At 41.5% G+C, this 22,507-nt stretch overlaps 1 protein-coding gene across 2 annotated transcripts; it reads right to left on the bottom strand.

Annotated features, from left to right (window-relative positions):
- Positions 1-8,179: 8,179 nt before the first annotated feature.
- LOC129837771 (endoribonuclease ZC3H12A-like) lies at positions 8,180-22,242 on the bottom strand. Of its 2 annotated transcripts, XM_055904212.1 has the most exons (7): positions 22,024-22,242; positions 19,285-19,353; positions 18,618-19,080; positions 16,858-16,997; positions 13,019-13,253; positions 11,448-11,554; positions 8,180-11,158 (listed from the first exon to the last, which is right to left on the bottom strand). In XM_055904212.1, the coding sequence occupies exons 3-7, from the start codon at positions 19,001-19,003 to the stop codon at positions 10,032-10,034; spliced, it is 1,995 nt and encodes a 664-aa protein (XP_055760187.1). In that variant the 5' UTR covers positions 19,004-19,080; positions 19,285-19,353; positions 22,024-22,242; the 3' UTR covers positions 8,180-10,031. The 2 variants fall into 2 exon arrangements, with proteins under 2 accessions (XP_055760187.1, XP_055760186.1); XM_055904211.1 differs by lacking the exon at positions 19,285-19,353.
- Positions 22,243-22,507: the final 265 nt, after the last annotated feature.

The following is a 22,507-nucleotide window of genomic DNA, read 5'->3' as shown; positions in this document are numbered from 1 at the left end:
CTGTCGTGTCCAAATGTGTTACATCGTGTGTTTTTCGTTTTGAGTATCGTCATGATTGTACATCACCCTCCGTTTTTATGCTTGTCTTATCACTGTATTATCGACTTGATTGTATTTTGTAAAAAAAAAAAGAATATAACAAATATGGTTCCGTGCTCAAGACACACTTTGACATGTGCTGCTGACGTTGTCATTGGTTGACTTAACATGCAAATATCAACCTCAAAGCAAGCGTGAGTAGCACGTGTTTGTCAAAAGAGGAGAACAAAATGATATGAAATACTATGTACATGTATACAATGTTATATGTGGGATGAGTACTAACACTGTTTTCTTTGTGTTCTGAAATATAATAATAGTCTTGTAGCATCAAATAGTAATTGCTTATTTCGATAAAAGTACACTATACATACAAATGTATGTGGACACCCCTTCAAATGAGTGGATTCGGCAATTTCAGCCACACCCGTTGCTGAGAGGAAAATAAAATCGAGCACACAGCCATGCAATCTCCATAGACAAACATTGACAGTAGAATGGCCTTACTGAAGAGCTCAGTGACTTTCATCGTGGCAACGTCATAGGATGCCACCTTTCCAACAAGTCAGTTCGTCGAATTTCTGCCCAGCTAAAGCTGTCCTGGTGGAAACGTCTAGGAGCAACAACGACTCAGCTGCCAAGTGGTAGCCCACACAAGGTCACAGAACAGGAACCCCGAGAGCTGAAGCGCGTAGCGCGTAAAAAGCGGCTGTCCTTGGTTGCAATACTCACTACCGAGTTCCAAACTGCCATCGGAAGCAACTGTTCATCGGGACCTGCGCAAAGCCAAGTGTTGGCTGGAGTGGTGTAAAGCTCGCCGCCATTGGACTCTGGAGCAGTGGAAATGCGTTCTCTGGAGTGATTGATCACACTGGGTTTGACGGATTCCAGGAGAATGCTACCTGCCGCAATGTATAGTGCCAAATGTAAAGTTTGTTGGAGGAGGAATAATGGTCTGGGGCTGTTTTTCATGGATCGGACAAGGCCCTTTAGTTCCAGTGAGGGGAAAATGTAACACTACATTATACAATGACATTCTAAACGATTCTGTACTTAGGGAAGGGAAGGCCCTTTCCTGTTTCAGCATGACAATGCCCCTGTGCAAAAATCGAGACCCATACATAAATGGTTTGTTGAGATCTGTGTGGAAGAACTTGACTGGCTTGCACAGAGCTCTGACCTCAACCCCATCGAACACCTTTGGGTGCGAATTGAAACGCCGACCGCGAGCCAGGCCTAATCACCCAACATCAGTGCCCAACCTCACTAATGCTCTTGTGGCTGAATGGAAACAATTCCCAGCAGCAATGTTCCAACATGAAAAGTCTTCCCAGAAGAGTCCATATTAATGCCCATGATTTAGGAATGAGATGTTTGACGAGCAGGTGTCCACATACTTTGGGTCATGTAGTGTATTTATTCTCTTTATCGGGAAATATGATATTTAGTAGGGATATTTTTATAACACTGTGCTATATTACCCAATGCTCTGCCTAATTTTTACTCTAAGGTATTGAAATCTAACTGCCATGTGGTGACTGTCTTTTTCCTTTCCCTTGCAGCAAGGCTGGCCACGGTGCCTTTGTGCCATTCACCAAGCTGTTGATGGCCTGGGAGTGATGACATCACAGTCTCTATGGTGGAGGGTTACATCTGGATGAATCATATGGACTCTTTGGCATCAATTACGAATGGTCTCTGAAAGTAAACTTACACTACTGGTCAAAAGTTTTAGAACACCTACTCATTCAAGGGTTTTTCTTTATTTGTACTATCTTCTACATTGTAGAATGATAGTGAAGACATAAAAACTATAAAATAACATATGGAATCATGTAGTAACCAAACAAGTGTAAAACAAATGAAAATATATTTTATATTTGAGATTCTTCAAATAGCCACCCTTTGCCTTGATGACAGCTTTGCACACTCTTGGCATTCTCTCAACCAGCTTCACCTGGAATGCTTTTCCAACAGTCTTGAAGGAGTTCCCACATATGCTGAGCACTTGTTGGCTGCTTTTCATTTACTCTGCGGTCCGACTTATACAAAACCATCTCAACTGGGTTGAGATCACTCTCCTTCTTGGTAAAATAGCCCTTACACAGCCTGGAGGTGTGTTATGTCATAAATCACAGACAGTGTCACCAGCAAAGCACCCTCACACCATAACACCTGCTCCTCCATGCTTTACGGTTGGAAATACAAAATGCGGAGATCATCCGTTCACCCACACCGCGTCTCACAAAGACACGGCGGTTGGAACCAAAAATCTCCAATTTGAACTCCAGACCAAAGGACACATTTCCACCTGTCTAATGTCCAGTGCTTGCGTTTCTTGGCCCAAGCAAGTGTCTTCTTCTTATTGATGTCCTTTAGTAATGGTTTCTTTGCAGCAATTCGACCATGAAGGCCTGATTCACACAGAATTAGGCCATGAGGCCTGATTCTCTTTTGAACAGTTGATGTTGAGATGTGTCTGTGAAGCATTTATTTGGGCTGCAATTTCTGAGGCTGGTAACTCTAATGAACTTATCCTTTGCAGCAGAGGTAACTCTGGATCTTCCATTCCTGTGGCGGTCCTCATGAGAGCCAGTTTCATCATAGCGCTTGATGGTTTTTGCGACTGCAATTGAAGAAACTTTCAAAGTTCTTGAAATGTTCCGTATTGACTGACATTCATGTGTTAAAGTAATGATGGACTGTCGTTTCTCTTTGCTTATTTGAGCTGTTCTTGCAATAATATGGACTTGGTCTTTTACCAAATAGGTCTATCTTCTGTCTAACACAACTAATTGGCTGAAGTGCACTAAGAAGGAAAGAAATTCCCCAAATTAACTTTTAAGAAGGCACATCTATTAATTGACTACCTCATGAAGCTGGCTGAGAGAATGCAAAGAGTTTTGGCACACTTGTTTGGTTACTACATGATTCCATATGTGTTATTTCATAGTTTTGATGTCCTCACTATTATTCTAGAATGTAGAAAATAGTAAAAATAAAGAAAAACCCTTGAATGAGTAGGTGTTCTAAAACTTTTGACCAGTAGTGTATAGGCACAAGTTTACTGGGAATATTGCACCTCTGATGTAGCTACTGTACAACCAACATGCTTCAAAGATCATAGAACTGTCAATATCGGCCCTGTATTAATGACCAACATTGGCAAAAGAAAAAGAGGAGAACAAAATTATAAATACTATTTACAGTAGTATATGCTGTACATGTATACAGTGGTATATGTGGGATGTTTTCTTTGTGTTCAGAAATAATGTAACACTCTTGTAGCATCAAATAGTATTAGCTTATTATGCATTTCGATAAAAGTACACTATACAGTATATCTTGTTCATGACATAGCCAATAGAAATATTTGGAATTATGGATGTGCAATAAACATTTAGAGTCTCCCAATGACAAATACTAGAACATACAGTGCAGAACATACAGTGCTGTGAAATAGTATTTGCCCCCTTTCTGATTTGATCTGTTTTTGCATATTTTTGATACTGAATGTTATCAGATCTTTAACCAAAACTTTATGTTCGATAAAGGGACCCTGAGTTTACAAATTATATCAAAAATGTATACTTATTTGATTTGCTTAATTAACACATTTATGGAGCACCCAATTCCCCTGTGTGAAAAAGTAATTGCCCTCTTTACACTCAAAACTGGTTGTGCCACCTTTTGCTGCAATGACTGCAACCAAATGCTTCCTGTAGTTGTTAATCAGTCTCTCACATCACTGTGGAGGAATTTTGGCCCACTCTTGCATGCAGAACTGCTTTAACTCAGTGACATTTGTGGGTTTTCAAGCATGGACTGCTCGTTTCAAGTCCTGCCACAACATCTCAATTGGGATTAGGTCTGGATTTTGACTAGGCCATTTCAAAACTTAAAATGTGTTGCTTTTTATGTAGACTTGATTGTGTGCTTTGGATCATTGTCTTGCTGCATGACCCAGCTGCGCTTCAGTTTCAGCTCACAGACGGAGGACCTGACATTCTCCTGTAGAATTCTCCGATACAAAGCAGAAATCATGGTTCCTTCTATTAAGGCAAGTTGACCAGGTCCTGAGACAGCAAAGCATCCCCAAACCATCACACTACCACCACCATGCTTGACCGTTGGTATAAGGTTCAGGGTTATGGGTTATGTCTGGCGAAAACCAAACACTGCATTCCACAGCAAGAGCCTCATACCAACGGTCAAGCATGGTGGTGGTAGTGTGACGGTTTGGGGATGCTTTGCTGACTCAGGACCAGTACGACTTGCCTTAATAGAAGGAGTCACTTCTGCATGGATGAGTGGTCCAAAATTACTCCACAGCGATGTGAGAGACTGATTATTGCAGCTAAAGGAGGCACAACCAGTTATTGAGTGTAAGGGGGCATTTCCTTTTTCATACAGGGGAATTAGGTGTTGCATAACTTTGTTAATTAAATAAATAAAATAAGTATACATTTTGTTATTTGTAAACTCAGGTTCCCCTTATCTAGTATTATGCTGTTCAATGATATCAGTTGACCTGTGAATGCCTTACAATGAGAGATTTACACAAATATATTAAAAATCATGATTTATGATACTGTCAAAACGGCTGGATCATGTGATTAGCATTTCTAATTCAGGACTCCAAAATAAAAGCTCACACTCATGAGGTGTCATAACATACATCGATTCTGGAGATATCCAAGCATTAAAGTGATAATTCACTTTTTGTTGTTGAAGTTTTTGTTTATTTTTGTGAACTATCCCTTTATCTATCACTTTAACGCAGATGTCAATGTAATGACTTCTTGAATGACCAAGCTCTTGCTATTACTGGATTATTGGTTATTGTACTGGGCATTGTACAAATGTTTGATAATAGGATCGCCAGAGTTCGCATGAAGTGTTTACACATGGAACAACAGGTGCAGTATTATAAAGAAGTGTCTCAGATCTAAGTTATGTGGTATGCTATGCATCATGCACCATCTATTCATTCCCAGCTTCAATTAATTCAACCCTTCTTCCCTGCAACTCTTCCCCAAGTTGTTGCTGTAAACGAGAAATCTGGTAAAATGTACAAATGACTATCTTGGGTTGTATTTGACTGATCGATTGATCATTGCGAAATAAATTCCACCCATTTCCTCAAGCAGAGCATCTTTATGAAAAAGAGTTATCCTCATTTGCTGTAACTAGGTTGTGCAACTATTTATGAACTATTTTTATGAGTCACACTGTACCTTTATGAGTCACACTGTACTGTACCTTGGCCCGGTTTCCCACGAGTATCTTATGGCTAAGTTCATCTTTAGAACCTTCGTAGGAGCATCGTTAAATCTACGAGCTGTTTCCCAAAACCATCGTTTCTAAAGCTGCTCTTAAGAACGATTGTTATTTAATGATTGCCCCAGACCGCAGAACGGCTAAGTGCGTCTTTAGAGGCGTTTTTGGCCTTCTGCGTCACTGTATTCACACACAACATCCAGATGTTTATCCGTCTTTCTGTGACCGCCGATAACTTCAAAACGAATGTGATTCCTACAATTACCTTTCTAATTTCTTTGCAATAGTTACTAACAAGCGAAGAATATACCGATGCTTCAAATGAGATGACTGTTTTAAAAGATAAATACATTAGTCTTTCATGTTTCTTTTAATCAAGTTTTATTTAGCTATTTGTATGCTACTGCATGTTATTTTTTGCCACAATATATTTGATGATATGTAACATGTGCGCAATAATGTGCTAATTTAGTTTATAATTATAGGATAAGCATTAAAATACACCTAAATATTTGTAGAAGGACAATAGAACACATAACATCGAGATAATATAGTATATGCCATGTAACAGACACTTTTATCCAAAATGGACTTACAGTTGCGCTTGCATACATTTTCACATGGATGGCCCCAGCGGGAATCGAACCCACAATCCTGGCATGTTGCGCTGCAGGAAGTGAGCCACACAGGACCCCATTTTTTTTGCCGTTCACATTCTATACATGTAGTCAGAAATATCACATCTGTTTGTTTCTACAAAGCCTTCACGGTCTGACAATAAAGCAGCCCCTTTCTCTGAGACATGGCTGCTTGCCCCAACACACGGCTGACTTTAATAAGGTCTACAGTCATGTCTCAGGGCAAGTAGCCTTGTGTCACTTAGGGCAAGGCAGCCCCCATCTTGGTATCTCTATAACTCAGTGAACTCAGAATATGCCATGAAAATGCACTACAGTCACATACCTGTGCAGATCTGACAGGGGAATATTAGTGGGAGGTTTTCAAGTACCTACAATAGCATTCCTTAAAATACAGGGCAAAGGGAAACCCGTAGGGCTTGGGAGTGGAGGCTTGAGATCTGAGGCTGCATGTCACCGGCTTAAAAACAGAGAAAAGGGTCTGGAATTCAGTTTGAGTGTTTTTCTAAAGCTTGCAATGTGAATCATAGCCGCACAACGATCAGATTTGAAAACCTATGCTGGATTTTCAAAGAATATAGGGTGTGTGTATGGGATAGAGAGTGAGGAGGCCGATGTGCGGAAGAGCATGAGCATGATGCATGTTAGCTTGGCATATTCAATAACTAGCTTCATCAAATCTGGCTTGAGTCTAAGCCTTAAAAAGGTGCAATTTTGCTACATCCATTTTTGGATTTATAAATTAATGATATATACCCAGTGATTCTTGAAGAATATAACTTATTAATGCCTCATGAGTTCAACTTTAGTACCCCGTCAGAACCCAAAATAAAATATTTTACTCCCATGTTTGTAAACAAAGTAAATGTTAACACTATATAGGCGCAGAACATAGTTGAAGCTATCATTTTGATATCATGGATTGTCAGTCCTTGCCTCCATAGCGATTTCTCCAGCCCCGCCCCTCAGCTTTTTAGCAAAAATGGGCTGGGAGGACGCTTTGTTAATGTTTCAACTGCTGATTGCCCCTTCAAAAGGAGACTTCCGGGTCTATCCAATCAGATCTGCTTTAGCCGACATCTGCATAGCGGTTGTTTTGGTCGGAGGTGGAACTGCGTTAGAGCTGTCAAATCCACAAGCAGCTCCTGGCATTATACCCAAAGCGGACATTGCCATTGGTTGCGCTGAGTCGCATTAAGAAAAATCCTATGCAGCCTTGTTTACAAGTTCGAACACTGGAATGTGATATGTAATCTACACCTAGATTAGGCTGATAGAAATCCTCATTATTTCATTTAATGATGTTCTATTTAGCCTACACTTTCTCATTCTAAACTTCTAACGCGAGTGGAACGGGTGCTTCTTCCTGACAATGATCAAGAGCAGCTGCTCACTGATTTGACATCTCCAATGCAGTTACACCTCCGACATGTCCAAAAATATCAGCTATGCAGATGTCGGCTAACGCTTGAATCGCGGTATCTCACCACATTTTACCCTCCTGTTCAGCACCATAATAATGAATATGAGGATAATAAAATGGTGGAATTACACTTAAAGGTAACTCTGTATGACATTCAATTAAATGAAGATTCTTTGTTACACTGTGGGCCTAATGTATATTTACAGAATGACAGGGACATGCCATCACATGTCTCACAACATGTCTAAAATATCTACATGACATGGCATATTTAAATGTTATTTAGCTAACCTATCGTAGCAGGCGTAAAACACCTGAGCGGGACACCCCACATTCGGGTCATGACGAGAAAAAAAATGAACTGTTTGGAGAGGTTCTCTTCTGCACTGGTCAACCAATCCAGTAAATGTGGAGGAGGAGTTAAGATTATTAGCAAAGCGACACTTTTTGGATGGAAACATCTTCAAAGAGCAAGCATGACGTGGCTAGCTGCTAGACAGATACTATCTAGTTGTCTTGCGATAATGGAATAGCCGGGAAAGTTGACAAGAACGAAATTGGTACGTGGTTTCTGTTGACTTTGTGGCAAGAACTTCATCTCGCTAAAACCTACATGAGGGTGGCTCTCCAGGAACAGGGTTGGAGAGCCCTGCGCTATGGTCATCATCAGATCCTCATCATGGAGCATATGACTGTCTACACTGTCAGGCACTGTCACAAGAGACACAATGGACGTGCCATATCATAGTGCGGTAGCTTGAGACAATACAGAGACATGACATTAGAAAATACAGACAGGTATATTTCAAACCTCTCATTTTAGTGTAACATGATTTCCCATTCAAAGGCAGTGGTTAAGCGCTATATAAATGAATAGAAAATGAGTGAGTAACCCTTTATTACAGATAAGTACTAGGTACTGGTAAATACTTGGCAACAAATTGAACTATTTGGTATAGTAGCTATTTGTAGTCTGAAGAAACAAAGTGGCCTACTCTAAAAAGATATAATAATAATAAAATGCCTGGTGTTACCTGTTAATTATTTCAAGTACCATGTAGTTATGACTGCGTTAATACTAATAACCTGATTTGAAGCTGGTGGTACCATGAGATTGCATAATAATAGCATTCTGACTTTAAATACCTAGCTAGTACTTACCGTACTGTTAAATACAACGTTTTAAAATAAAATAAAAAGTTTAACAATTTGTTTAGACCAAGAACTCTACTCCAAATGTCCATGATAATTGAATTATACATTTGACATGTTCAGGCACTTAAAAATCTACAAAGTGGATAGCCAGCAACTATCATAGAAACATTGTTAAAGTAATTGTCCAGTGAAAATCTCACTTTAAAAAAAAGGTATTCTGTTAACTCATACCCAAATAATGTTGATGACTCATTATACTCATATGGCCAAAGCATTAATTGGAGAAAGCATAAAAAAAAGACCCTTAAACTCAAACAAACAGCAAGCATTTTATAAAATATTTCCTCAGAGGATGATGTCATCCTCCTGAAGAGCTTGAGCTGGCCAATCAGCAGTCTATTCGCATGAATATATATTTTTAAAAAAGCAATGTACACCCACAACCTTCCAACACAGAAAAGCTGCTTTTTAAACTTACTTAAAACATTTGATGGAAAACTATTTCACTCATACTGTATTGTAATTAATTATAGGTCATATTTCATAAAAATCTGGAAACACTAGACAGTTACTTTAAAATATCTATTGGATTTACCCAGTCTTTGGTGATACAAGAGGCCCTCACAAGCCATACAGTACATATTACAGTACACATATTTTTATACATTAATCTTGCTGAAAACGTCACATTCTGGTCTATGAGGGAATTAGAACATTTGGATCAATGACAAAAAGTGCTTCTCCAACATTGAGTTCTTTGGCAGCTTCTTCCACATATACTCTTGGTTAAAAGGATACTGTATAGTGTTTGGGGCTCTTTGGGCATAGCTTTATACCATTGCATTCCACACTGCATAAAGAGATGGAATACCGAATATTTGTCTATGAGACAGGAAATACATTACGGCCATCAGAACCACAATATTTAAAAAAAAACACAGTAAAAAGGTGGCATTTTAGACAAGGACATTATTTTAGACAATTATTTCTTATTGCATGAGAGCTGAATTTCAGACAAACGAGAGATCACATACCGCATATCCCAAATGATGATACAATATGCATCAACAGTCAAACACTCTAGATTCACGTTTGCCGTGGTACTGAGTCTAGAGGCAAGATTTGACGACACTGTTATAATATACAACTTCAATAAGTCAAAAATCGCAAATAATCCAGTTAAACACGACGGGATTCATCCCGATTCTCCACACTTCTCCCAAACTGTGAACACACTACCTGTCAAGGATTTCACATAAGCTATGCAAGCACATGACCGCGAAGGAAGGACAACATTGACAACAAAATGTTGCCCTCTCACATTCAAACGGTTCAAACCGTTAGAGTAAATGAAAGGAAAAGCGCAAGAGAATTACCCAAGGCACATTTTCACCCAAGTATCCCATTGACATCAATGAATGATTTACGTGGAAGTTAGAGTTGTGCAAGCTTATCTCAACCCTGAATCAACTCCTTAGACAAGATGCTTAGAGGCATCAGAAGGCACCTCTCTGAGATTTGAGGTTGAGGATCTCTGCAGCCAGCTTCTGGGCATCCATCAGGTGAGGGAACATCCCCATGACCGTATCCACCTGGTGGGGGTTGAAGATGGCCTGCAGTTTCTTACGGAGCTCCTCTCTCTCTGTGTCAAAGGCAGAAGGTGGAGGTGGCTGGGCCCAGGAGTCGTGTTCCTGCTGATCCCTGTAAGATGAGTGGGGGGCTCCATGCGGGATAGGGGGCTGATGGAGGTGGGGGCCGGGGGGGAGGCTACAGGACGCCCTAGCCTGGGGGACCCCGCCATGGAAGGGGTCTGACCAGTACTTCTGGGGGTGCTGATGGGGGTGGAAATGGTGTGCCCCCACCCCATCTTGCTGGAAGTTGCAGGGGAGGCTGTAGTGGTGCATGTTGGGTGGGAACAGAGGAGGCGAGTAGGTGTCATACCTCGGCTGGGATTGGGAGTGGGACTCGGGGTGTGGGTTGCTGTGGTGCTGCTGCTGGGGACCCGAGGAGGGAGCCAAATGGAAACACCTGCAGGGCTGGGGGCTGTCCTGGGCCAGACTCTCTGGATGCATGCCTGGATGTCTGGAACCAGAGGGGAAGCCCTGCTGTTGCTGCTGCCTGGACCTGAAGGCCTTGCTGTGGCCTTGGGACACATCCGAGTACTGGCTCTGGCTCTCATAGGAGCCAAAACCAGAGTCCAGGCACTCATGGGAGATGCTGGCATAGGGGAGGTCAGTAGTAATGGATGGGGAGAGCATACTGGGCCAGTCCATCTGTCCTTGGCCTACTGCTGTGGGGCTGCGGGCCTGCTGGTTCCTACTGGAGCGCAACCCATCCCAGTATAGCAACATGTTCTCAGTTACCTGGCTCTTGGGACCCTCCCTCAGGGAACCGCGGGGCTCTAACGTCAGCCTGTGCTCCAGGTCATTCTCCAGAGAATAGGAGGGAAAGGATCCCGGGTCGGACTGGTGGCCCCTCAGGTGTGACATCATGGGATTCCGGTCCTCTTTTGCCGAGGAGAGCCTTGCCTTCTCCCTTAGCTCGTCAGCCAACGAGGAGTGGGATTGGTGAGTGCGCTCAGGGTGGTAGAACTTACACTTTACGCCGTAGGTGCATTTTTTACCTGAAATAGAAAACATAAATGACAGTTACTAAACATGACAATTATTACAGTATTACTACCTAAATCTAAAATAATACTGTTAACTCTACAGGAGAAAGTATCTGGATTCTTCACAATGAGTCTCAGATTAGAAGTGCTGATATAACATCAGTTATGCCTAATGGAGACCTGATCCTAGCTTAGTACTTTGTTTCAACAAGACAGGTTTTAAACTAAGCTTCAGTGTTCAGACAATCAAATTAGAACCCTATGGTACCTCACACACATATCTCTATGGTTGATATCTTACCATAAGGACAGAGTTGGCGCTTGTGTTCTGGTAGTAGAGGCTTCTTCCTAAGGAAGTTCTCCAGACTGGGACCATGACGGCCAAGCGGGTCATCTGGGGGCATGAATCTGGGCCGGGAAATGGGTAATATTGATCAGAAAACCACACAGGCAGAGAAGTGATAGAGGATCTAATCTATAAATCGACAAGAACAATAAAACGTGGTGCAGTCAGAGGGAATGTTTGCTTTTCCTGTCTGAAATAATGACATGAATACATGTCTCATTAATCATCCTCTAACCATACAGGAGTGGTCACCAACCTTTGAGTCAAGATCACTTTGAGTCAAAACGCAAGCTGAGATCTACCGCACAAATATTGTTTTTTTAGAAGATTACATAAAAAAAAGCCTTTGCAATATTAACCTATTAAAAACAGTACTGTAACAATTAGGTTTATGCAGTAGGCTATAGGCCCAATACATTGTCACCGCATATTGGCTTTGCTTGAATTGTCCTGCAAATGTATTGTTGTTCCCACCATTTTTATAGATTTTAGGTAGGCTATAGAATCACACCGGTAATAGATCAGTTGTTGTATTACTTGTGAGGCACAGCCGAGTGAACTACATTTAAATAATGTATTCTACTGGGCTGATGGTGCCTGCATCTGATGGTCAGTCTCAGTAGAGGGAGAGAGCAGCAGACTGAAGGTTCACCTCTTAACGTCCCTACGCTTTCCCTTTCCTCCGTAGACCAAAAAGGGACACCGTCTTCCAGCTAATGGTAAAACTCGAGTCGCACAACATTATTTCTGCCTCTGGACAAATACATGTTGTTACTCCTTTGAACAGAGAAAGTTAAATATTCCTCGATATTAAAAAAGACCCAAGCCGCTAATAATAACCAAACAAGCCTATCGATACACCTTCCTACTCATTCATTACAGCTTCAGTGCTGGTTGAGGCGCGAGTGGGAGTAGGATGAATGTGCATTTTATGGATAATAAAAGTGTTGAATAAAAAGTGTTGAGTGCTGAGCAAGAACTTAAACAGGAACACACTCATAAAAACACCAGCTTGTCGCTGTATTTGTTGAATTATGGTTTTAAAAAAGTCAACAGTGCGAGACTAATAAAAAACAGAAACGCAAGGCTTTATCGTTGTTTTTTTTTACAGAAATGTTTGGCGATCGTCTAGGAATGCCTTGGAGATCGACCAGTTGGTGACCATGGCCTTACAGTATATTACACTACGACAGTATCTGCTCTAAAAGGTCAAATCTGCTTTTCGGAACCAAGTTGCTCGCTATTTCTGGGCTGAATCCTGACTGGAGCACTATGTGCATGACTCAAATAGTTCTACATCAATCCATGAATAAAATTAACATTTTTTTTTGTTAAAAACCTGTTTATACATTTCATGTTTCTGTCCAAAATCAGTATTAATGACAGATGTCACCTGCTGAAACCCCCCCATACCACATGTATGGTACCCCTGCCCAGGGGGGGGGGGGTTGAATTCCTGGCCTCTTCACCATTGTATCTTCTCCCCTTAATTCATGCCTTCCACTGTCAACCCCCCCAGTACTCACTTGTCATTGACGAAAGAGTACATAAGCAGCCTCTCCTCGATACAGCGCTTCCACTCCGGACGCTCTCCCTGCAGGTCCCGATAGGTGTCGTTGGACACGATCACGCCGTCCGACTCGTAGGCATGCTTCACAATAAAACGGTCGTCGTAGCAGACCACCCGTTTACCACCGACGCGTCTCGAGGGAGTGAAGACCACTATCTTCTTCTTCTCCAGCTCCATTAGAATGTGTTGGTCTGGAAATAAAATGTGCAGATGTTGTTTCACCAAGTGTTTTTTTATGGCCCAGTCTAGGGCCTGTATCCATAAAGCTTCTCAGAGTAGGAGTGCTGATCTAGGATCAGTTTTAGCTGTTGTTGGCAATGTAAGAAGCAGAGATGGTTCGCTTTATGTTTGGTCTTTCATCATATTGGAATTCTGTTTGACACAAATTATTCCACTGCCTTAATGGTTAAATGTCTTCTTAGTACACATTAACATGACTAATATTTCAAAACAAAAACATATTCTATACCTTTGCATGATAAACAAGCCAGGTGACACTATGATAATAAAGGGTTGCTGTCACGTTCGTCGTATGGATCGGACCAAGGCGCAGAGTGAGTAGAGTTCCACATAATTTTAATAAACAGAAACTCACTTAACAAAACAACAACCAACCAACCAAACGAAACGTGAAGCTATACGAAAAGTGCAGACAGGCAACTAAACATAGAACAAGATCCCACAACACAAACGAGGAAAATGGCTACCTAAATATGATCCCCAATCAGAGACAACGATAAACAGATGTCTCTGATTGGGAACCATATCAGGCCAACATAGACATACAACACCCCTAGACATACAGAACTAGCGTACCCACCCTAGTCACACCCTGACCTAAATATATAGAAAAACAGAGTTATCTAAGGTCAGGGCGTGACAGTTGCATAACATTGCTTTAGTCAAATATGGTATATTGTCCCAAATCAAACAGGGGACACAAAACAAATCCATCAACTGTGGAAAAAAAAAATCCCTGAGACAAAACCATCAATCACTTAAAACAAATATTACATGACTGGCTAATTATTACATAAGCTGTTCAAACTTCACAACCTACATCCCCAATATCACATAACATGGAAACCTCCCAGCAGACTAAATTAAAACATTGACAAATACATTCAAAATGAACGTTGAATAAATGGACCTGTGTACACAGTGTGAAAATGGATCCGTGTACACAGTGTGAAAATGGATAATGGAAATTGTCATTTAAATAAACAAAATGGACAAGCTAAAGGCAACAATGTTCAGTAATCCAACTTTGGAAAGAACTGGCGCCATATTCATATGGTGTCTCAAAGTAGGAGTAGCGATCGAGGATCTGGTCCCCCCTGTCCATGTCATCTTATCCAATATGACCTAAAAATGATGTATTTGTGTCCTAGAACAGCACTCCTACTGATACACTTGAATATGGACTCTAAATATGTGTGAGACATAGGGCTCCATATTGAACAATTTTCTTTAGGTTTTTAGAGACTACTATTGACTAAAGCCTGAAAATCACTCACAAATGTCAACTGTCTGTGTTAAAAATGCTTTGATAGTTCAGGTAACAATTACTTGACACTTAAACCTTAACACTCTGCTTGATTGGAAACAGTTAAAGACACAGACAGTAACCTGGGTGTGAGAAAAACAGTTGCACTTCCTGGTTGGGGATTTCCCAATTCCCAGGTAGGACTGACGGTCGCGGTTAATTTTACTTCCTGGTTACTGGGATTGAAAATAACTTTTGGCTTGCTTGCTCCACCTCAGACAGATCCACTGAACCATGCAAGCAGCGGGTACTAGGCGATGATGCATGAGCTTCAAATAGTGGTCCGCCCTACTGCACACTGGCTTTGTTAGTGGATACGCTAGGTTAACACAAACACCTAACAACTGATAACCGATAGCCTTCAGGTACATGGACTAGAGTCACTGCTGTGCTTGACAACATGTGGGTTGAAGCAATCACAATTGGGTCAATTTATTTATAATTTCTTTCAGAAAGCCTAGAGTATGACGTCAGGCAGTAGTTATGGATTTAAGCATTTCAACATTTGTCCAACAATACTCTGCGGTGGAGTTTCCCAATGCCTTTTGCCTCAGTCTCATGTTACAGACACGTCACATGAGTGGAAACATACTGTAGGTGCAGTGAGTGTACTTACCAAACCCCTGCATACCAATGAGATAAGGGAATGTATTGCATTATTTTAAAGCAACAGTCAATGAATAGAGTACAGTATTTTATTGTAGTGTGTTGATTTAGTTTGTGTTTTCAAAATCCCCTGGTATTAAATAAGTATTAATATTCAGAAAGAGATAGTCTAATTCGAACTACAGTGCATTCGGAAAGTATTCCGACCCCTTGACTTTTCAAAATTTTTACGTTACGGCCTTATTCTAAAACGGATGAAATGTTTTTTTCCCCCTCAATCTACACACAATACAACATAGTGACAAAGAAATTTAAATAAATATTCATACCCTTTACTCAGTACTATGTTGAAGCACCTTTGGCAGCAATTACAGCCTTGAGTCTTCTTGGGTATGACGCTACAAGCTTGGCACACCTGTATTTGGGGAGTTTCTCCCATTCTTCTCTGCAGATTCTCGCAAGCTCTTTCAGGTTGGATGGGGAGTGTCGCTGCACAGCAATTCTCAGGTCTCTTCAGAGATGTTCGATCAAGTTAAAGTCCCGGTTCTGGCTGGGCCACTCAAGGACAGAGACTTGTCCTGAAGCCACCTCTGCGTTGTCTTGGCTGTGTGCTTAGGGTAGTTGTTCTGTTGGAAGGTGAACCTTCGGCCCAGTCTGAGGTCTCCAACACTCTGGAGCAGGTTTTCATCAAGGATCTCTCTGTACTTGTTTCCTAGTCCCTGCCGCTGAAAAACATCCCCACAGCATGATACTGCCACCACTATGGCTCACCGTAGGGATGGTGCCAGGTTTCCTCCAGAAGTGATGCTTGGCATTCAGGCCAAATCATTCATTCTTCATCAGATCAGAGGTTTCAGATCAGAGGTTCGAGAGTCCTTTGGGTGCCTTTTGGCAAACTCCAAACGGGCTGTCATGGGCCTTTTACTGAGGAGTGGCTTCAGTCTGGCCACTCTACCATAAAGGCCTGATTGGTGGAGTGCTGCAGAGATGGTTGTCCTTCTTGAAGGTTCTCCCATCTTCATAGAGGAACTCTGGAGCTCTGTCAGAGATGACCATTGGGTTCTTGGTCACCTCCCTGACCAAGGCCCTTCTCTCCCGATTGCTCAGTTTGGCTGGGTGGCCAGCTCTAGGAAGAGTCTTGGTGGTTCTAAACTTCTTCCATTTAAAAATGATGGAGGCCACTGTGTACTTGGGGACCTTCAATGTTGCAGAAATTTGTTGGTACCCTTTCTCAGTTCTGTGCCTCGACACAATCCTGTCTCAGATTTCTGCAGACAATTCCTTTGACCTCATGGCTTGGTTTTTGCTCTGACATGCACTGTCAACCGTGGGACCTTATATAGACAGGTGTGTGCCTTTCAAAATCCTGTCCAATCAATTGAATTTACCACAAGTGGACTCCAATCCAGTTGTAGAAACATCTCGAGGTTGATCAATGGAAACAGGATGCTCCTGAGCTCAATTTTGAGTCTCATAGCAAAGGGCCTGAATACGTATGTTAAGGTATCTGTTTTTTTTTGTTTTTTTTAATACATTTGCAAAAATTTGATGATAATTTTTTGTATTTAATTAATTTTAGAATAAGGCTGTAACATAAAATTTGGATGCACTATAAATCTGAATGACCTATTTGTGAATCTCACCTGTGATGGGGACATCAGGCCTGGGCTGCTCCTTGCGCCATGAGGGCACAAACACAATGACGGTTGAGTGACCTCTATCCAGGAAATATATCACTGCCAACTCAATTCCCCTACAGGAGAACACTTGTTTGTTACCATGACTAGAAGGGAGACAAGAGAGCAGGAAATGGGATAAATAAATATGTCATTACTTTCGATGAATCAACAAACATTTCTAGAGAAGAGGGCAGAGAGGTGAAGGTGCAGTTTTATGTCGATCTCTGATTTTTTAAATCTTTTTTTTTTTAATCAATGAAACAAAGTAGAGCAAAGCTAATTTGACCAAATCATTTCTCGTCTGTCTACAATGCATTCGCCTCACAGTGGCAATGCAAAAGAATGACAAGGTTTGCACAGTAAAAAAAAAAAAAAAAAAAGGCTCTTTCTGAAGAGTAAAGTAACACGACATCATTAAAGTAATATAAGATAATAACATATGACAGAATGACAGCTATACTGTACATCAAGGTCCTATTTTACGTATAGCAGAGCTAAATAACACTTGCAGAGAGACCTTTGAACTTTATTGGACAATAAATATAAAACACCAGGTAAAAAAAAAAAAAAGCTTTGGTGATGACATTTTACCAAGACAAATATGATTCTTTTCCGGGTCTTTCTCTTACATATCATTAACATTATATCCAAAAAAAAGTCTGATTTTGCATCCTAATATATCCAATAATAAGCACTGAGCTCTGTTGACAGAGCGTTGACGCCCCTTGCAGCAACTTTTTAGGATTTGACATGTTGTGCTCTTCTGCCGTTTCTGTGGGTCGCAAAACGTGAAATAAGCACGACATGAGTGGAATTAAACGTAAAAGTCTTAGGATCAAGTGCCTTGCTCAAGGGTACATCAACAGACTTTTTGGGGATTTGAGCCAGCGATCTTTCATTTACTGGCCCAATGCTCTGAACTGCTAGGCTACCTGTCGCCACATGTGAATCGGACATTCCTTTGAACATACACGCGGATCGTGTTTCCTTATTGATTTATGACTTGAATAGAGTACAAAACACACACTGTATACTCAAATAGCTAGGTAATCAAACTGTCATCAACAAGATCTAAAAAATGTTGGTTTGGGTCCATCCATGTAATAAAGGAACAGGCAGTTAAATGGTCGTATATGCAAATACTTGAACTAAGAAGACATAATAGGACTTGAGTGACAATGTCGTCTGGCCTGTTCAATATGAACTCTATCCTGACAATGTAAACACCGCCTTGACACATAGCTATCACTGGGAGCCAGTGCGAGGCAGAGACTTGCGTAGGAGATTTGCATATAGTACAGCATTAACCTTAGCAAAGGCATGCACAGGCATGGCCAACTACCTCTTCAAACACAGCTGACAAAATTGCAGCTGTGAAAAACTTCTCATTGGTGTATGAGAAGAGCGTGTGATTCTCGTGTTGGAAGGGTCATAGTTCAACAGCTGATAATGAGTAGTTGCACACCTGTAGTTTTACAGGTATTCTTCACATAGCTGCCTGTCATTATCATTGTGATGTACAACAAACCACATGAGGAGAACATAATACAATACATCCGCTTCATCTAATTTCTCAACCACAATAACACCTTAACCCTTACAGGACAGGACTGTCATCAACATGACATACGTGTGCACCAACACAACTGAACTCATTGAAACACTTCAATGGAACGCCAGCTCTTACAAACATAACAAGAAAATAAGTGATTTGACTCGCTCACCTCATGGCCACATTGCTGCCGTCAATAACGATAGGTTTCAGTCCACCGTCTGTGTCCTTCCTGTCTTCCAGTGATGGGGCTGGTCTGTCTCTCTGGGGTCCATGGGTCCTAGAGGAGGCCATGCTGGAGCCTGTGTGGCCAGTAGTATCGTCACCACTCTCAGGGATGGTTGAGTTAGAAGTACTAGTGCTGGCTTCACTGCGGACCAGCTCCCCCAGTACAGAGTTGGTGTCTGTACTCAGGCCTAGCTTAAGCAGGGCGGCCCGAACCTCTATGGGGGAGTAGCCCAACTTTCTGAAGAAGTCCACCCTGAGCTGGAGCTCTCCTGGGTTGGGTTCAAACGGACCAGTGACTGGGGTCTGGAGGCTGGGAAAGGCCTGGTCCATGCTCTACTACTGTCTGTCTGGGATTTCTTGTACAGCATGGGAGGGTTATGACCTATTTTTCATGTTGATACTGTTGCCTGGATTGAACAGAGAGAGACTTCAGTTAAATTCAAGACAATGTTATGGAAATATACTGAACACAAATAGTCCAAAAAACATTATTCTTGATGAACATCCAGGTGCTTTTTGGCAAACACGAGTCAACTTTTTGTATAGCAGTTCTCCCATTATGTCTGGCGAAAACCAAACACTGCATCCCACTGTAAGAACGTCATACCCACTGTCAAGCATGGTGGTGGTAGTGTGATGGTTTGGGGATGTTTTGCTGCCTCTGGACCTAGACGACTTGCCTTAATAGAAGGAAAAAGGAATTCTGCTAAGTATCAGAGAATTCTACAGGAGAATGTCAGGTCATCCGTCTGTGAGCTGAAGCTGAAGCGCAGCTGGGTCATGCAGCAAGACAATGATCCAAAATACACAATCAAGTCTACATGAAAAATTGCTAAAAAGCCCCAAACAATTGGTTTTGGAATGGCCTAGTCAAAATCCAGACCTAATCCCAATTGAGATGTTGTGGCAGGACTTGAAACGAACAGTTCATGTTTGAAAACAAAAATGTTTCCGAGTTAAAGCAGTTCTGCACACAAGAGTGGGCCAAAATTCCTCCACAGCGATGTGAGAGACTGATCAACAACTACAAGAAGCATTTGGTTGCAGTCACTGCAGCTAAAGGAGACACAACCAGTTATTGAGTGAAAGGGAGCAATTACTTTTTCAAAGGGGAATTGGGTGTTGCATAACTTTGGTAATAAAAAAAAAAAAAATCAAATAGGTATCAATTTTTGTTGTTATTTGTAAACTCAGGTTCCCTTTATCTAATATTAGGTTTTGCTTGAAGATCTGATAACATTCATCATTAAAAATATGCAAAAATAGAGAAAAATCAGAAAAGGGGGCAAATACTTTTTCACAGCACTGTATAAAACGCAACAATTTCTAATATTTTACTGAGTTACAGTTCACATTAGGAAATCAGTCAATTTAAATAAATTCATTAGGCCGTAATCTATGGATTTCACAAGACTGGGAATACAGATTTGCTTCTGTTGGTCACAAATACCAACAACAAAAAGGTAGGGGCGTGGATCCGAAAACCAATCATTATCTGGTGTGACCACCATTCGCCTCATGCCGTGTGACATCTTCGGATAGAGGTGATCAGGCTGTTGATTGTGGCCTGTGGAATGTTGTTCCACTCCTCTTCAATGGCTGTGAGAAATTGCTGGAAATTGGCGGTAACTGGAACACGCTGTTGTACACGTCAATTAAGAGCATTCCAAACATGCTCAACGGGCGACATGTCTGGTGAGTATACAGGCCATAGAAGAACTGGGACATTTTCAGCTTCCAGGAATTGTGTACAGATCTTTGCAACATGGGGCCGTGCATTATCATGCTGAAACATGAGGTGATGGCGGCGGATGAATGGCTCGACAATGGGCCTCAGCATATCTGTGCATTCAAATTGCCATAGATAAAATGCAATTGTGCTTGTTGTCCGCAGCTTATGCCTGCCCATACCATAACCCCACCGGCACCATGGGGCACTCTGTTCACAACTTTGACATCAGCAAACCGCTCTCCCATACTTCTGCCATCTGCCCGGTACAGTTGAAACCGGGATTAATCCGTGAAGAGCACACTTCTCCAGCGTGCATTTGCCCACTGAAGTCGGTTACGAAGCCGAACTGCAGTCAGGTCAAGACCCTGTTGAGGATGACGAGCATGCAGATAAGCTTCCCTGAGGCGATTTCTGACAGTTGAAATTCTATGGTGTTGCAAACCCAGTTTCATCAGCTGTCCGTTCAGGTGGCTGGTCTCAGACGATCCCGCAGGTGAAGATCCTTGGCTGGCATGGTTACATGTGGTCTGCGGTTGTGAGGCCGGTTGAAAGTACTGCCAAATTCTCTAAAACGACATTGGAGGTGGCTTATAGTAGAGAAATGAACATTCAATTCAGCTCTGGTGGACATTCCTGCAGTCAGCATGCCAATTGTACACTGCCTCAAAACATGAGACATCTGTGGCATTGTGTTTCACATTTTAGAGTGGGCTTTTATTGTCCCCAACTCAAGGTACACCTGTGTAATGCTCATGCTGCTTAATCAGCTTCTTGATATGCCACACCTGTCAGGTGGAAAGAATATTTTGGCAAAGGAGAAATGCTCACTAACATTTTTACATACGGTCTGGAGTGATTTACATGTGCTATTATGGTTAAGTGTCCTGCTCAAGGGCACGGCAACAGATTGTTCACCTAGTCGGCTCAGGGATTCGAACCAGCAAACGAAACCCAACATTCTTAGCCTAGAGGTTATCTGCCACCCACTAACAGGGATGTAAACAAATGTGTGCACAACATTTGAGAGAAATACACTTTTAGTGCATATGGAACATTTCTGGGATCTTTCATTTCATTTCAGCTCATGAAACATGTGTAGTTTGGCTGACATGCTGTATTATGTCAGAGTAATATGCAAATTATTCAGTTGACAACTTGACATATTGACTGTACTGCATTACGTTTCAGGCCTAATATCATTGTATTCACATTAGGCTAAAGTGTCACAGGTCTACAGCAATTGCAAACGGTTTTTAGATTATTGCAATGTTTCACAGAAACCACACAATTAAACTGGTAACTTCCCAAATGTTATTCAACATTACCATAGCCTGAAACACCCTGGACGAATCAAAGACTAGATTAATCCCAAACGAATATTAAGTATTTACCCATGTAAATAATAGAATAGCATACACAAAAACTACATTAAAGGCCGACACTGGATTAAGGTATTCGTTGGTACAGAAGGAGAGCCTGGCGCCGTGTTTTTCCTCATGACAGTGAATACAAGGACAGGTGACACGTAAATCAGATTCATGTGACGTTTGAGTGAAAATAGAGTAAATCATGATCTTTGTACAAATACACAACGCTGACAATGGTGTTTAGAATTTACCTTAACTTTCAATTAGTGTTCCTCTGCGTGGTGCTCCATTTTCACTTCGACCGTACCGCATTTCCGATTTACGCTATGGCTATGACTTCGCAACCGCAGCACCTCCCTCTCTCGTACTCAAAAGTGTCCTTCCTTTATTCCTGTGCGGCCACGGGCCCAATTTCTTAAAGTGTTCCCAAGTCGCCTTCAAATTATAGCCTACGCTACTGTAGACCTACATTTTCTCAGTCCTAGCCTAGAAGTCAAATTCAATTCTTGAATTTCTGAAACTGAAACTAACCCTGTCCTGTTAAGGTAAAGTCTGATTTCTAAATCAGTTCACCAAAATTATGGACATGTTATACCTGTAGGTATATCAGCAGTAAATAGGGGTGCTGAGGGTGCTGCCTCCATAAAAATCGGAATAAAAAATAATAATTGAAAAAAAAAAGCTAGAAAACGTTTTTTTTGTCTCACAAAAGCAGTGCACTGGGCCTTTACTAGT

This window comes from Salvelinus fontinalis, chromosome 38 (assembly GCF_029448725.1).
Source record: "Salvelinus fontinalis isolate EN_2023a chromosome 38, ASM2944872v1, whole genome shotgun sequence".
Lineage (NCBI taxonomy): Eukaryota > Metazoa > Chordata > Actinopteri > Salmoniformes > Salmonidae > Salvelinus > Salvelinus fontinalis.
The sequence above is the reverse complement of the archived record's forward strand: the minus strand, read 5'-3'. Positions and strand labels throughout refer to the sequence as shown.

Coding starts and splice junctions, on each gene's coding strand:
- LOC129837771 (XM_055904212.1), bottom strand. CDS start 19,003: ATGGACCAGGCCTTTCCCAGCCTCCAGACCCCAGTCACTGGTCCGTTT. Junction 13,254..16,857: donor GCCTGATGTCCCCATCACAG/GTGAGATTCACA, acceptor TTTTATTTCCAG/ACCAACACATTCTAATGGAG. Junction 11,159..11,447: donor GCGCCAACTCTGTCCTTATG/GTAAGATATCAA, acceptor TTTCTATTTCAG/GTAAAAAATGCACCTACGGC.